The sequence below is a fragment of the Haplochromis burtoni genome, unplaced genomic scaffold, assembly GCF_018398535.1.
Source record: "Haplochromis burtoni strain Fernald_Lab_line unplaced genomic scaffold, NCSU_Asbu1 Contig_681, whole genome shotgun sequence".
NCBI lineage: Eukaryota > Metazoa > Chordata > Actinopteri > Cichliformes > Cichlidae > Haplochromis > Haplochromis burtoni.
In genome coordinates, this window is record NW_024583042.1 from 163,569 (window position 1) to 181,424 (window position 17,856).

General features: G+C 42.3%; 1 protein-coding gene across 1 annotated transcript in view; it reads right to left on the reverse strand.

The window, feature by feature from the left end:
• Positions 1-17,856, reverse strand: part of ptgfrnb (prostaglandin F2 receptor inhibitor b) — a 79,868-nt gene that overhangs the window by 25,395 nt on the left and 36,617 nt on the right. The window contains exons 6-11 of the mRNA XM_042215213.1: positions 13,491-13,637; positions 13,252-13,412; positions 12,935-13,055; positions 11,805-12,024; positions 11,529-11,716; positions 4,111-4,218 (exon numbers count right to left, since the gene is read on the reverse strand). Of these exons, the coding sequence (XP_042071147.1) occupies positions 4,111-4,218; positions 11,529-11,716; positions 11,805-12,024; positions 12,935-13,055; positions 13,252-13,412; positions 13,491-13,637 (945 nt within the window). The remainder of the gene's footprint in view (positions 1-4,110; positions 4,219-11,528; positions 11,717-11,804; positions 12,025-12,934; positions 13,056-13,251; positions 13,413-13,490; positions 13,638-17,856) is intronic.

Here is a 17,856-nt window from a genome sequence, read left to right on the forward strand (position 1 = left end):
TGTTATTACCCAGAAAAATGCCTATTTATAGCAAGCGTTCAAAGATCAAACATGAACTGATACAGCTCGGTGTTTTGTCTGTGCATTTAAATCTGTCCAACTCTCTCTAACCTTCACAGAAACTAGTCTGAGAGGAAAACAAATCCAGCCAGCATGGCCAAGCTGTCTCAAATATACATTTGTTATTGACAAATTGTGCAGAAGAGCATCTCTGAATGGACAGCGTGTCAAACCTGTAAGCAGATGGGCAAAATTGGAGATTGGAAAATTGGAAAGGCGCTGCCTGGTCTGATGAGGGTTTCGTGGGTGTGACAATAACTCCACTGTACTCTACTATTGGCCTCCACAGTCACCAAATCTAAATCAAATAGAGCACCTTTGGGATGTGGTGAAACAGGAAATTCACATCGTGAATATGGACCAAACCTCCGTCACCTTCTTGAATCTGTGCCATGAAGAATTAAGACAGTTGTGAAGGTAGCTAGCTTAATTCTTCATGACAAAGTGTACTAAATAAAGTGACTGGTGGGTGTATACTTCCCCTGGATGTATATAACATGTTAGTTCATTAATAAACATGTATTTCATATATGATAAAGAACCGCTCCAGCTGTGCCGTAAAACGCACTCCCCCCTTCACTCCTGTTTGAGTCGCATCTGCTACAACCTGCCAGCTGTTTCACAAACCCACTGCCATCGTCAGAAAACAGAAATAAATAAAAGAGGGAACAAATGAAAGCCGATCAGGTGCTGAATGAGAGCGATTTTCAGACCACATGTTACTTGCAGAGCAAAGTGTGACTCAAAGCGCCTTCATTCATGCACAAAGTGGAACCAGATGTTGCGCTGAGAGCATGATCACCGATACAGAAATGCCCAAGTAATTCAGCCGGTTCCTACTGCCGTAGCGTTGCACAGCACACACATGCTGAAGTGACAAATGATTTGCAATTAGCACTGAGCCCGTTAGTTACAGTTTAACTTAAACCCCGGCCACAGGAAGCACAAATCAGGAAACATGCGCCATCGTGATGGCAGAAAAAAAGAAAAGAAAACGAGCTTAGAGACAGTTTTTTTTTTTTTATCTCTGAAACTTCTGCCTCTTAGTCTACTGAGATACTCATGATAAAAGTAAAAAAAACTGAACTATTTTTACTCTGTGAAATGACAGATTTTTGCTAGCTGAAGCTATTAGCTAGCTAATTAGGCGTATGTTAGTTTGAAACGGTTGAAATGTCGTCACCAGCTGACTCCTTAGTGAATCCAGGTGACTTGCTTTAACGGAAAGCCTGAAGAGACTTCTTGACTTGATGGCCACATACAGTATTTATTCTTAAACGTTAAAACTGCCTGTCTGAGGAAGGCTAACAGCCAACAGCAGAACATAAACCATTTTATGTGCACAACATGCTTTTCCTGACTCTCTCTCCTCCTACAATGAACACATCAATATCCACGTGTAGCATCTTTATCAGCTGTCATGGAGAGGAAGGCTCCGCTCCCTGGTGCAAACCCCCCACAATCCCTGCAGCTCTACACATCTGTGTTAATGCTTACACATATGCACACCTACAAGGACACAGGCGCAAAAATAATCATGTTTGGCTGTAAAAACTGGATTAAAAAAAAAGAAAAGAAATTGTATTCATCTCTGTTTGTTAACTCTGCTTGTTAAAATGCAGCATTAACTATCCATCTGTGCTTTATCAGCTCACTATGTGGATATAATATAGAAAACGCATGTTGGACGGGGCAGGAAGGACGCAAAGAGAAATCGGAGGGAAACAGTGACAGCTGGGCCGAGCGAGGTGGTGAGTTATGCGCACAGTCGTGTGATGTGTTCAAGTTAAAGAGTACAGAGTGAAGAGGAAGAGGAGGGCGTAAGATGAATGGATGTTTAGAGTGATGGAGAAAGAGAGACGGAGGAGGGGGGGCGAGGCAGACGGAGATATAGATGGACCGAGAGAAGAAAGAAGTAGTGTGTTATACTACAGATGGTTCCCACAGGAGGCATCCATTGGTGTGCTATGGGGACTTTCCAGTGTCACAGAACATTGTACATGTACAGTAATGGAAATAATAAATTCTATTTAACTTCTATTGCATATACTCATACGACCAGTTTACAGCTTAAAACATGCGACTAAAACATGTATAAATTAATAGTATGTTCAGTCTGCAGCTATCAAATGTATATTCTTAGAAATTTTAATAGTCTGCAAACAGCGTTTCAAAAGAACTAAAGGGTTTGGTGTATTTACAGGCCACACAATAATCAGATTTAAAGAAAACACTTTTCTAAATGCAAAAATGAATAAATAAATAATGCACTAATCCACCCATCCATCCATTTTCATCCGCTTATCATTTTCAGAGTCGCTGGGGGGCTGGAGCCCATCCCAGATGTCACAGGGTGAGCGGCAGGGTACGCCCTGGACAGGCTGCCAATGAAATGAAGTATACACACGAGCAAACTAAGGCATAAAATAGCCTTTAAGCCGTTTTCTTGGAAGGTTTTCTTACATGAGCAGGAGGCCAAAAAAAGACAGAAAAAAGAATACGACTTCTGACAGCACCTCCTGGATGAGGTAGATCTGATGTTCACGTGCAGGTGTCTTTGTGTGCGTGTGCTCAAGTGTGGTAGTGTATGAGTGAGTGTGTGTCTGTAAGCCTTTAAAGGAGCTGCAATGAAGAGAAGTGAGCACATCAACATTCTGCGGAAAAACAGACGTTATGATGGCGTCGAGTCTAATAATTAAGCTCACTGATTACTGGATTAATAATAAGACTACCAGCACTGTGTCAGTGGCTCAGAGTTTTATCATCCCAGGAATAATTTTACCGGTTTACACACACACACACACACACACACACACACACACACACACACACACACACACACACACACACACAAAATCAAGTGCATCATGTGGAATATTTGTATATTATTATATTATATTAATAATTGGGCAGCATTTTTCAACCAGTGGTAGCGCACCCTGCTGGGCAAAAGCAGTAGTAACGGTGTCCTCTTTCAGTCGGGATTACACTTTCTGCGAGTCTGTTATCTTAGTGTGCACTAGGGTCCACTAAGGACCCAATCATGGAAATTCCATCATCGGACAATAAGCCCGAGGGTTCTTGCGGATGTCCGTGTGACTGTTTGTCTGTGACCGTGTGGATTTTCTATGAGCGCACACCAGGGAGACTCAAAGTTGACCTCAAAGAAGTATAACAGGACTTACTCCTTCTCTGTGTCATGGAGCAATGGAGTATAATCTAGGCCTTACTTTTCAGGCCATCGTGTCCATCTTTTATATACAATGTATGCTTTGTGTATGGCAATTTAATTAACCACAGCCAATTTAAGATAAGGTGCAGCCGCCACAGTGGGTGGAAAGTCCTCACACTTGAAGAGACTGGAAGAAGAGAACATAACAGTGTGTTGAAGCTGTTATTGATTCATGTTCTGCTGATTAAATAATTAACCTGCCCACCAATAATTGAATTTGTATGCATGAACTCAATGACAGTCTGTGTCACAGGATTACAGATTTTGACCTGATGGTAGGAAGGCTGGGCTGTTCTTTGCAAATTCAACAAACTTGGCAAGGTTGCTGCTTTGAGTCACAGCACTGGTTAGACCACCTAACTGAAAGCAAACCCTTCATTCTGGCGTTCTGATGTGACACAATATTGTTTACCGTTTCCCCCTTTTTAACCTGTGGTTTCTCATATCAGAAGAAACTGAAACCTAACAGTACGGACCTCAAAGTCTACATGAGTGAAAGCAGCCTGGATAGAAATGTTAGTACAGTGCACCAAGTAACCAAGCCCCGAATATAAAACCACAAAGGAAGGAGAAAGAATGCAGAACTCTTAATCATCACATCATTCTTATTAAGGCTGCTGCTGACAGGTTGACAGGTGAAGAAGGCAAAGGAAACGTTTGTATGAATTTGCACATGTGGGAGCTGCAGCAGTGTCTCGATGCATGCGTGGAAAAAGATGAAAAGAGCTTGCAACAGTTGCAGATCGTGATTTATGAGTGCACGTGAGAAAACCTCACATACAGTACCTCCATATATGCTGTGTGTGTGTGCACTGTACCAGTCTTTGGCGAGGATCCGGAGACGCTGAGCGAGCACTCCATCTTTGCCGTTTCCCACGGATAAACGCTGCTATCGTCCGACTTGATGGCGATGGAGAAGGATGGGCCTGCAAACGCCAGCACATCGGTTCAAATGAGCTTTATTCAAGAGACATTTGACACAGACAACAAACATCAGAGAAACTCTGCTGAGATCAAAAGGGCTCGTTCAAACACAGGCTTGCTTTTAAACCTACATATACGATAATTCGGCATTCGGGTCCCTGAGGAAAGACAGTAGATGTGAGCTTGCGGGGAGAAAATATAGTTCAGCCCTCAGATGATAAATACTGCTTTAAAGTCACAGTCTGCGGGTTCTCTGATATGCTGAAATCAACAAGCAGGAAACAGCAGCACTGTAGCTAAAGCAGATGGTAGCTCAAAACCAGAGCTCGGCACCCGCTATAAATTTGTAAAATGGAACCGCTGCTCCAAGGCTAACAAAGCCCTCAACTATAAAGATTTATAGCTACAAATTCAAGTGTGCCTTCAGTGTTGACACCTTAATGGCTTTATATTCTGCAACCCAATGAAGTTTTCAGGTTGGCTTTGGGCCGTTTCGTTAGAAAAAAGGAAAACGCTTGAGGCTCTTTCGGGTTATGTTTAAAATTAGTTTACTAACAAGTAATTTCTGCTTTTGCATGCTATGCGTCTAAGTGGAAGGAAGGAGTGAAAAGCCATTTTTTACATGTGAAACCTTTTGGAGCTGTAGATCAGGATCTCTCTCACATGGAGCAGAACGCAGTCTGCTTCAGAAACTGTGTCGAAGTGGAGACGGTGTTTTTCTGAAGCAGTTGGAGCATGAATGATGCACCACACACAGCACGATTTGCAAATCGGACCAATCTGGCATCACACTGACTTTGTAATAGGGAGCTGGCAGGTTAAAGACCGGCTAATGTCTTAATAGACTGCGCAAGACGTGGGAATTCTCACCTGCACCTCAGTCAGGTAAGTCTTTAAATACAGTTCAGAGTGGCAGCTAATCTGTGAGAAAAACTCTCAGTCAGGGATGAGATAAAGAAAAATATGTGTCTGGGTCTTGAACCAGGATCTAGTTTCAGATTTCGAACGTTCATCGAGTCTTGAAATCTACGAGTAGGTTCAGCAGGTCAAGGTCCACGCTAGGCCGCGATGGAAACCTCACACAGGAGCGCTTAACCTGACAGTCTGCCCGCCCCCTCACCGCTCCTCACTCTGTTCTGGATACTTTTAAAATATGTGCAGATGGTCTGCTGAATTATGAGGGTCCCTGCTGAGTTAATCCCCACAGACTCCCATGTTAAACTGCTTTGCAGCATTAAAAAGCAGTTTTAAAGCCAGGTACAAAAAATAAAAGTAAGAAAGTAAGAAAGCTACAGCCAATTTCCCCTTTTTCATGACAACTGTAAGATTTTACACAGCCTTAAGTTCTTCTTAGGCGTGTGTCCACTTTCAACGAAAGGTGGGTGCCAAGAAGAGTGTTACCTTTCTGTGCAGCTTCAAATCCAAGTTGCAATAATCTGACAAATAATACGAATTACTGTTTGGTTAATTGCCAATAAGAAGGTAAGTATATGTCCCAGAGATGCATTTACTAGCCTAGAGTGCGTAGCGCCCATCTGCAACAATTGGTTTCAATAGCGAAACGTTTATTCCCTGACCAGCTGCCTGTACCCCACTGAGCTGTAATGAAACTTGGAAAAACTGCAAAGCAAACAGGAAACGTTGAACGCTCACCCTCAAAGTAAAAGCTGTGCCTTATTGCTGCTACCAATATTTTCCAAAAGGTAAAACTTTTATTTTGAAGGCAAAAAAAGTCTCTGCTTCCAGTTTTCATCATGCTTTTCACAGTTTAGCCACCACTCGACGAGCAGGACCTGGTGGTTACTGACCGGGCTCTATTCCTCTGTGAACGGGGCTTTAGCAATCAATTTCATAGCAACCACTGGCAACCGGTCAGGAAATATAGATGTGTCCTTTGGGACCAGTTAACCCCAGATAGTTGGTAACCAGATCTAAGCCTGTGTGATTCTATGCCTGGAAACCAACACATGGAAGAATTGGATCATCATAGAAAAAAAAAAAAGGATTAATTCAGATATTAGCAAACATGTAGATAGATAGAAATGATCCCTATCCTTGGACAACATCATTTGTGGTGAATTTGTGTCTTAAAGTGTAGTGCTGATTGGGTTGCAAAACAAGAAAAGTGACGTACAAATTAATTTGATCGTGTGGAGAAAAGGAAAAAAAAAACTGCCCGGGAATAACTACAGTCGTGAGACCTTGGAGCCATTTCTCGTAAAATCTAAAATGTTCTGACAGTTTTCCCTCAGAAGTCTGCACTCCCCATGCTGTCATGAGTAGCATACTGTATAATGCATGCACTCCAGCTGCATAAACATTATGAAAATACTAAGACATGTTTAAGTCTTGCCACTGGTGATCTATATGCAAGTCCAAAGAAAGCCTGGCCTTAAAATTCCTTTACGTCGCTGATGTTTGTATTAGGAAGCACGTGCTCATCACTCTGTGCCATGGATGGTCTTGTCATGAGAGGACAAATGATATGTTGGATGACACGGATTTAACTTAAAACCTTCTAATAAACGATGAATGATTGAGTTTAGGAATGTGTCCCAGTAAAGGTGGACATTAAAGTTCTCCTTTTAGCTCATTCCTCTATCTCACTCTGGGATCAGAGCCAGACTCTACTAATGAAGACTTTCACAAAAGAAAAGGTCATGTCTGAAATGGGGACATTGTTTCTTATAGAGGCCTTACTCTTGGAAAAAGATACCACTTTTTTTCGTATACTTATATACTTCTCACTTAATTTTAACGGTTAAAATCACTTAAAGGCTGAATTATTAAACAGTGACTGTGCTGTTGAGACGTTGCATTTCCATATACCTCCTCGCAGAAGATCCCCGTGCAAGGCAGAAATACCACAGCACGTCTGAAACATTGAAGATACAGCTGGAACAATGGGAGGCTTGCCAGTTTGTGGATGCACTCGACACACACACAACAACGACGAGTGCACAGCGCTTCCGTCCCCCAAGGCGAGTGTAAGGGGTTCTTGAAAACCACTCTGCTTGAAGCTTGATCGCTGTTAGTGTGGGAGTGTGTGCGTGTGTGTTGCTCTGTGTGGGGTCAACTCAAAATGTTCAACTCGGACACACGCGCTCGAACACTTGAAAGATTACACACGCACGCAAGCAGAGAGAGAAAAGGAAAGCAGTGGTGCAGATCTTTGCAGCTGGCTGATTGGCCAAAGGGCTTCACTTTGAAGTTGTCTCAGAGAGCGAGGGAGGGAGGGAGGGAGGGAGAGACAGCAGGGGTGAGAGAGGGAAGGGGTGGTGGAAGGAACGAAGAAGGTAAAAACAGTGTGATAGAAGAAAAAAAAAAGGGAAGTAAAGCTCAAGGGTTCCTGCCCTCCCCAGAGAAAGACAGAAGACGGTCTTCAGTTCATCTTCTCCTTTTCCACGTTTCCTCCAATTTGCTGTCATCTTTCACTTCTTCGCTCCTGCAGCCTCAGAGCATCTCTGCTGTCACCAAACGTCTCTCGCACACGATTAAAAATGTTTCATCCAGTCTTTTAACAAAGATGTGCGACTTACTCCAGGTGGTGGCGTCTGCTTTCAAACTAAATATTATGTCCCCTGAGAAGACTTCCTAATCTTTTTGCCCACAAACAGCAACTTGAAGTTGTCATCTAAACTGTGCTTTGGATTTCCATGCTCTAATTTCCTCACGGTAGCTCATTCACTCATAAATGTAATGGTTCCTAATTTCATGGCAGCATCTTTTATCTGTATTTTTTGCATAAGCAGGTTATACGTGTGGTTACTTATTAGCTGTATATAAAAGATGGAAGTAGCCACCATAATGTGACCTATATTTGACTTTAGCATCAAAGCTACGATCATATTTCATTTATTTATTTATCTTTTAGAGGAAAATGTTGCTGCATGAGATGTTGGAGGACTTCGTGATCAGCTAATGCTAACAAGCAAGGTTAGCATGGTGCATTAAATGATATATGGGTGGATGACACAGACTGCTAATTAGTGCTAAGTAACATACAAATGACATACTAAAGCTTCACTCACCAAAACCGGAGAACAGACTTCTTGGACCATCTGCACCACAGAGCATATCACCGTGTTATGATGCTCCAAAAGGCATCAAAACCACAAACGCAGGCTGAGTTTACTCAGGAGAAATAGTGATGATGCTAAAGCTACTACTTTATGTTGTATACATTTATGGTTTTATCTTAATATGGGCATTTTACTTAGGAACTATGGAGACAGGCTGAGTTTTGGAAACATCCTCTAAGTGGCCATTAGACAAACTGGTGTTTTTCACATTTTTCAGCTGCGATGGTTAGCTTTCACACAGGGTTATCAATTCATATATGGAACATTACATCGCTAGATAGATACTTTATTGATCCCACGTGGGAAATCTCTGTGTTACAGATACGAAGGTTTCCAAATGATTGCAAAATTATAGATGCAGACAGATTGCCGACATGTTGCCATCAATCTGAATGAGCGTATCAATAAGCAGAACTCGAGGGGACTTAACTCAGCTGCTTGTATTCTGGTTATATAATATATGTTTCAGTCACCATATCACAAATGTTAAACCTGAAGTGAGAAGTATTGTGATAATATCACATCGCGAGGTGTCTGGTGATTCCCACCTCTAGCAGCTACGTCACCATCTGTAGGGGAGTTCCTGAATTTCTCTTTCAGATCTGTGAGGTTCTGACTGGATTCTCAGTGTAAGCAGCTAATTTCTGTTTAACGTGTATGTAGATAGAAATAGATTAGCAACAGACAGCCACACGTTTGTGATTTTCACTGATTTAACACAGTTAATCACTTTATTATCATTGTCCTTTCTCTAAAATTCTCCACCTTTTGTTATTGTTGACTTTCATCTTCCCTTCATCCTCTTTTTGGCAACTTTCCTTCTTCTGGTGATGCATACCTCCACGCCAACCCCCCAGCCGGCCCCGATACTGCCTCAGCTGCTCTCCACATTGTTTCCATTTCTATTTCTCTGCCTCACCCATTGCACTTTCCTCCTCCTCAGTCCACTTTACCACCTCTCTCACATTGTCTTCCTTGTTGCCTCCCTCCTTCCCTTTCTGACGCTCCTGTTTCTCCTGTCTCCTACTTCCCAGATCAAAGAAAGTTAAGTAGGCCAGTGGCTGTGGTGGGCGTCAAAGGGCTTAAGGTGTGTATCTGTGTGTGTGAGAGAGTATCTTTATCACCGCACATTTTTAGGGAATTTATGTTGCTCATTATTAACACTGTGTGGGAGGAGGATGTGTATTTATTTTGTGTAGAGGGATGTACAGAACACGGATGCTTACACATTTCTATAAATAGACAGCTACTTTGAGATTTCCAGGATAATTGCAAGGCCTTAATATTAATTTATTCGCTGGTATTTGTTCCCACTGTTATGAAAGTGAATAAGTGATCGAAAGACTAGACAACGGCTCTATTATTGATGAATTTCACTACAGTGCTTGGAAAATATTTTATCACCATTTAGCATTAAATTATGCACTTTGCATAAAGGCTGCTTTTAGGAGGTTTCATTAAATGAGATGGTGTCTTACAAAACAAATACAGCCTTAGGAGCAACACAAGTGAGAAAAAAACCCACCTACGAGTAAAAGGGCGCAATTAGGGTGGAGGTTTAACATGAACTCTGTCATCCTGTGCTAAACAGAGGAGCAGCTGCTGGTTCTTTAGTGTTTTTTCGACTCTAAATTCACATGTAAAGTTTATCTCAAAGCATAAACTCAGGCCTCCTCAGCAAACACACAGTGACGTCCTCCAGGGTGACTGAAATGAAACTCCACTGCTAAGTTTTAACAGCCCCCTTTAGCCCCTTCAGTCACTGCATTGGCAGACGTACGCTTGAAATCAAGAGTTTTCTGTACAGGCAGCAATCAGAGTTACGTCTCACCTGCCATCTGATTGCCTGTTGTAAATCACTCTCTACGAGTCCTGTTCTGACCTCTGGCATTTTTGCCATTTCATCAAACTTGAGCATGAACTCCTGTTTCAAAATGATTCAGCTTTCACAACGAGAATCAGCTCTGGTAATGAGAGGTGGGTCTTCAGAATTTGAGACCAAATAGCAGGCGTCAGAGCCTTCAGCGTCCAAGCCAGGAGCATGCTCTTTGGGTTTTCTTCATCCTTGTTTATATTCACAGGGCTGTCCACAGTGAATCCATCCCGCAGGACAGATTTAATGTAGATCCTCTGCTGTAATGTTCTGAAGTAACTGAGGAAGGACATTTGACTGAGATGGCCAGAACTGTAGCGTGTGTGTCGGCACACAGCCCACTGACAACAAAGGGCTTATTTTGGCCACACTAACACAGTCTTCCTTAGGGACTGCAGTTTCACTTGAAAAAGAGAAACCTGGATCCTAGTGCGTTTCATAATTATCTAACATTATTCTAAAATCTTGCAATCAGACTTTTACAAACATCATAGCACAGAAAGCGCCCTCCTGAAGATAACGGATACCAGCCTGAATACAGATTCAGGCAAACTGAGTACCCTGGTAATGTTAGCATTCAATACTGTACATCCTAACACACCATCTGACAGGTTAGAAAATTTGATTGGGTCCTACAGGGAGTGTTCATGCATGGTATACGATCATACTCTCAAGGTAGGGATTATTTATTCTGTCTCCATTGATGCTTATGAATCAGAGAAAACCGTAACGCCATGTGGAGTCCAGCAGGGATCAATCCTTGGTCCTCTTTTGTTTGATCTTTTAGTGATACTTTCAGGCATACAAGGCAGGTTAACATATCTATGCAGATGATACCCTGATCTATCTGGCTCTCTACTAAATGATTCCTATTGATTCATTACATTTGTCTCTTGGGGCACTGAAGACTTCAACCTATGTGAAAAAACTTGGTATAATGATGGTTGACAACCTTAGTTTTGCTAACCATATTTTGGCTTTAGCTACATCTAGCTAAACTGATTAACTTAAGAAGTTATTATTTCATTTTTGTTCTTGGATTCGATCGTGTAAAGCTTGTTGACTGTAATGTTTAAAAACAGGCTATATAATTTATATAAACGCCTTTCATAGCCCAACCACATGGTCTACTCGCCAGATTTGGCTCCATATTACTTTAGCCTCTTCTCTAAAGAGAAAACAACTTTGGACATGCAGTGCGCATCGCAGACATACAATACAAGGGTTAGAACAAGAGAAACCTACAACCAGCAGCCATTGTAAAAGTGTTGCAGGCTGCCCAATGACGCAACCTTGAAGGGGAGATCGTCAGAAAACCACTTCAGATAGAGGAGGGTGGAAATTTTGGAAAACTCACCATTTTCCAGGAAGTTTATCCTGATTTTATTTGATTCTGAGCTGCTGGCTTTAGTCCAAGCCTGTCCCGGCTGCTGTTTCGTCCATGCAGTGACGTCACACCAGTAGTAACCTCTGTCGGACAGCTGGACACCTGCCAGGCGAAACCGAAACTCTGCCGCACCCGACTTGGTCAGAACCAGATTGTCTCTGAGTAAGCAGTCAAAAGAAATTGTTTTATATGTCTCAATATAAAACAAGAAACTGCAGTTTGTTACTTAAATGTGTTCATGTGTACCTCCTGTTTGGGTCTGTGGCTCCTCCGTGCTGTACGACATTGTCCGGGCTGAGAGTCATGATGGTCCTCACGGTGCTGTCCAAGCTGTCCTGAGACTGGATGAGCACAGAGTACCCCGCATCACCAATGTTCTGAGTGGTGACACTGCAGCCCAATTCAAAGGTAGAGCCTCCTACTGATGCCTCACGGATGCGTTTAGCCATCACATTCACAATCGGACCTGGAAATAGAAGCGGCCGTTCAATCATTTAGTTCTAAGAAGAGCGTCATTCAAACCATCACAGACAGGGGGAAGTCCCCACCATTGACAGGGGTCAACGGGAAGTGATAAGTACTTAGACTATGAACTGTGACTCATTCAAAGCAGACCCATACACACATACACGCGCAGCACACTGCAATTACATCACAGCCCAATCAGCTAAATTATGGTCACCAAGTTCAACATGTAGATCTCAAATAGGGAGGAAGTGAATGTGTGTGTGTGTGTGCGCACTGTGACAGTGAAGCTGAGACAAAAGGAGGTCTGTTGTGGGATTCTTCTGTAAAGTCTATAAACGATATGGACACATTAACATTTATTCATGAAACTCAGCAGTGAAGCTACTGTGGCAGCCTGGCAGTGCATGAGTAGTTTTCTGAATCACGAATCTGAGTTTGGATTTTCTGTATTTCTTCCAAAAACACCTCATTAAGTATCTCACTGACCGGGCACATTTGTGCACGCACACAGGCAGGTATACTGTTAATTTTGCCAAAACACTGATACAAAGCTCAGTTTTTTTATCTGCATGTGACACAGAATCACATCCACAAAAGTGGAAGTCTCAGTTACAGAAAAGAAACTCGTTTCTGCTACTTTCATATGTTTTTGGTAAGTCACACTGAATTAAAAGGCAATTTGTTGTAATAATTTTGAGGCTGGTAAGCCTCGACTATATCACAACGGTTTATGATTCTTTTGTAATAGATGCTGCACAGCAATTTCTCCACATTCTTTTAATTAAAAATAATAACATTAGCCCCACTGACCAGCAGATAAAAGCTAGAAAGAATAAAGATCTACATGCTTTTTCTGATTACTAATGCCAGTGAATCAAGAATCTAAGTCATAATAAAAGCTTTCTTACGCTTGGTGTCCCATCGCACAGTCAGCGGCGAGCTTCTGTTCTCAGAGGTCTTCACCATGTCTCCCTGGCTGTTGACGCTCCAAGCAGACACACTGCAAACATACTGGCCCATGTCGATCTCCTGCAGAGCGAAAATGAATGCCCATTAATGCCTCCGAGTTCCTTTATCGACACCTGACTGCCATTTACTCTTTCCATCACTTTATACTCATTTAACCACAATTTAGCCTCATAGCACTTCATCGTTTTCAGGATTCCAATAACACTTTAAAATTATTGCAGGGCAACGTTTAGCTGCACAGCATGTAAAACTGTACCTGTGTGCGGAGGATTCGCAGCTTGAACGTGTTGGGCTGGACTCTGCTCAGCGTTAACGCACCGCTCTTCATCCTTTCCATATAAATCGACCCCGGCAGCAGGTTGCCATTAGCATCCAAGGAACCAATGGGATGTGAGGTCTGAGGATCGCCCCCTAACCCTGCCGGTATCAGAACAATTTAAAAATTGAGTGATTCTGTGGAAAAACTTCTCTAAAGTAAATCTGAATTAAACATACCAGGAAGCGATGTGTGCTCCCAGCTGACGCCCAGTCGGCCTACAAGAGGTAAGTTGGCAATGTTGGTGACGCGACAGGCGAGTTCTGTTGGCTCAGCTGTCGTCTGGGGGTTGACTTCAGCCACGAGGGTCAGCGTGAAGTTCGGCTCTGTGGTGAAAAAGCGAGGCAGCATAAAATTAAACTGGGTGTCAGTACGGAATAGAAAACTTTAAATGAGGTTGGGTGGTCTGATAACTCTGGTCCTTTTGGGTTTTAAACTCATTTGCAGTACTTTTTACCCAATTAATTTTTATCAGTTTGAACTGCCATGCTTTCAATTTAACCTCAGGAAAGGCACGAGGAAAGAACCACAGCTTTATGGCAGCAGACTATAAGAAATAACCAACTGCAAATGTGAAGTTCCATCCAAGCATCATTCAACCTGAACAAAAGCCTAGCCCATAAAGAAACAGATAAACCCGACTGGCCTGCACAGAGCTCTTGTGCTCATTTTAAAATATACGCAAGCTTCTATGTCCATTACTTTAAAAAAAATATAGCTTCTTGAAATTGGATGATTCTTTTTGATGCACCCTGGTGAGATTGTGTTTTTAGTAGCATTTGCATGTTTATCATTCTGTCTGTAAACGGGATAGCTCGAGAAGGTTTTACTGAATTCTGATAAAACTTGGTGTAAAATGGGACCACGTTAATAATCCATTAAAATTTGGCATCCATCCACCAAGGTCTTAAAGGTCAACTTCATGATTTATTACCTGAAAACTGACAAAAAAAAAGCCTCAAAACTTAGAGACGTGATGTGGTATACATTGTCAAAGTGATAACAGAGCTATTTAAAACTGAAAACACAATACTATTGCCTTTAAAGTAAACGCTGTTCGGACAGTGAGCTGACTTTGCAGAGGTTTGTGCTTCTTGTTATATAAAATATATCCTGTCCTTGTTTTAAACTCGATACATAAAGTATGGTCGACTGAAAAGAAGCCTCAAGCCCAGATGGTGCAACTGGCATAATTAAGTGGTCAGACTTAGAATGGCAATTAAGTTTACCGGCAAACAGCCTAGAAGGCGGCAGATTAATGGCCATGACCACATAACATACATCTAAGTATACACATACAAAATCTACAGCAGGAGACGGGCTACGTGGAGTTTTTAATTATCCTCGTTGTCAGCAGGGTTGAAATGAGCACTTCTTTTAAGAAGAGAATCAGAACCCTGACGGCTGAACAGCTCCTCGATGATAATGCCAGAAATTGAGTTACTGTGCTGCCTCGAGAGACATTATTCCCAACCCAGCCGGGTATTGCTTTCATCAGTCAGTCCTAGGTCACATTAACAGTCTGACATCACCAGACACATGCAAAGTGAATCCTCCTTTTTTTTTCTCTCTTTTAGGTGATTTCTTCCTTAAATAGAGTTAGGTGACTGAGCCAGGTGACAGAAATAGAGCAGAAATAACACCGTTAACTGTGTGAGATGAGGTGGGTATCAAAGCATTAATAGTGTGTGTAGGTGGGGAGGCAGGTCCTCTCAGTCAGGCATCCAGATTGCACCTTTACGCGTCAGTGAACAGGAAACACACAACAAGATTTCCACCTGCTTAACCGTGAGAAATCACACACACACACACACACACACACACTATATAAAAGTAGTTCCTAATACATCCCAAAGTGTGCCAGCATACCAATAGATGCCACTATACCACACACACAGACACACACAGACACACAAACACGCAGCCAAAAATGTTAGCAATCAAGTGCATGGGCTTGGGTGTGTTTGGCAAAGGAGTTGGTTTGCATGATGTCAGCTGGACGTCATACGCACACACACACTGACTCATGCACTGTCACCATCTGGTGTGAAACACACACACACACACACACACTTTGATCAATGAGAACGTGTGAAGCTCCTCTGCCAATTAGCCACGCTCCACGCTCTCTCCCACACCGAAATGTTGCCTTATTTAGTCGAGTAACATGACCACTCGTCGCCAGTTCAGGGGCTCCGATACTGTACAGCAGCTTGTGACACAAGGCTTGAAACGCAGTAGGTATACACTGAGCAGCCACAACATTAACACCACTGACAGATATAGTGGATGATATTGATCCACAGTGAAATGTTTGCTTGTGGCATTTCACTGGCCAGTACTCTGACAAAGCACCCCATCATGTGCCAAACACCTAAAAATAATAGCACACCTAGAACAATCACCCATGCCGATGGCACAGATACCAAGGAGAAAGCATGCCGCCACACTGCAAAGATGGCTCAGGACCACGACGGCAAGTTAGAAACCCGACCTCCAAACTTCAAACTCTTCAGTTTTTATTATCTAATGGATGCGCCTCAACACACCCAAACTGTAACGCGGGAATATCGAACTTAAGGCCCAGGAGTCACAATCGGACTACAAAAGACACCAATCCAGCCCGATGAACGCCTTTGGAGAATATGAAGGACATATTTTGGACTTGTAGCATTATTTTCATTAGTTTTACAGCTTTTTCTGTTTAAGCCCACAGAGCCACACTGACAGATTTCTTCAGACTTCTAAAACATGGCTGAAACTCGTGCTTCAGCTAAGGAAACATCCAGCCATCCATCTATTTTCTTACCCACTATTCAAACTTAGTTTCCCCTTGGAGGTACTGAAGCCTATCCAAAAGGCGGGGTTCACAAGTCCATCACAGGGCTGAGGGGATATCAGTTTCCTACTCCGCTGACTATATAAGTAATGCAAACTAATTTAATCAATAGTCTTAAAACACTGTGGTTAAACCACTAACTCTCCGTGTCATCTCACCCACATGACAAAAATTGCCCAACAACAGTTTTCCAACTATGAAAAAGCTTTAAATATGGAAAACCGATGCAGTGTGCATGAAACGGAGCATCAATTCACAGTCATCCTGCAGTTTGTTTCAATGCAAGAAGAGCAAAGAAAAAATAGATTTCATGTTAAAGAGGCTTTTCACGCTTCTGACCTGAAGTCATGTCCTCAAAGCTGAGTCTGACTGGCAGCCTAAATTGCTCCTTTCTGTTATCCTGCGTTCTGCAGAGTTAAGCAGGGAAGAAAATTGTGTAAAACAAGCTTTAAGAAGAAGAAAATGGCTCCATTAGTGTGTGGATCTGGGAGGCAGAGCGAGGAAAAATAGGTCATTGTCAATAACACAACAAACTGCTTTCATCACACAGCATGTGTTCACATCGAGAAGTTACTCTTTGGATTTCAGTGAGAGCAACGGTGACAGATTCACAAACCACTAAGTGCTGTTTTTTTTTATTTTACACATCAATTGTTATTTTTCAGCTCACATAAAACTAACAACTGATTTTAATATGAACAAATTGATTCATTTTTATTAGTAGAGCTATCAGCCATAACATTACTGACAGACAAAGTAAATTCCCTGAGACCAGGAGCTGTGGGACAGCAGTATCCTTCAGTGGGACAAATGACCACCGTACTAAAAAACCTCCCCAGGAACAGATCAAGGAACATGACAGTCAAGCCCAGACACAGGTAACTGCTTGGGCCCTTTGCTCATAACGAGGCTCTTACTCAGTGGCTGTACATAGCTTTAGTTTTAGCCAGGTGACAGTAACTGAAAGGTCTGATTAGGTCTGTTACGGATGTTTTCGTGGTCCCCCCTTTGCAGTTGGCTTCGACTAAATTTGTGTCTTCACTCACAGTGAGGAGAATCCAGCAGAATCATCTCTAGAACTGACCGAACGATTTCCCAGGAAAGGATCAGACATTTCTCCTACCTGCCCTGAAATCTTCACATCCTGCTGCTTTCAGAAAGCAACAAACATCTTTAAGGACTCGCTCACTGCTCACCATCTTTTTGAACTTCTGCCGTTGGGCAGACGATACAGGACATTAAGAACGCACATGACTAGACTTCAGAACATTTTTTGTAATATTTACATGTTTTATCTACCTTCTTATAAATTTCTATTTTTATCTATACTACGAGGAGATCCTGTGTTGAGCAGCAGTTTCCTGTATAATTTATTGTACAACACAAATAAAGGAGCCTTAGATCTTGATTTGCGACAGGAGAATGCAGAGACCAAAAACATGAGCACAAAAAAAAGACTTAAGAGATACAATATGCTGTAAACTTTGTTCTCACATCTTAAACTGTAATATGGCTTTAAGTCCCTCTCTTAAGGTGGCTCCTGCGTCTAAGTTTAGACTTAACGTTATATGTGTGATGTCGAGGAATCAGGTGGGAGCCAGCACAGAGATTCACCTCCAGTTAACGCACAAGCACACGCATATAGTGTTACAGGCTGTTACAAAGTTTTCAGTTTGTGAAAATGTATCCGAGAATCCATTAAAGTG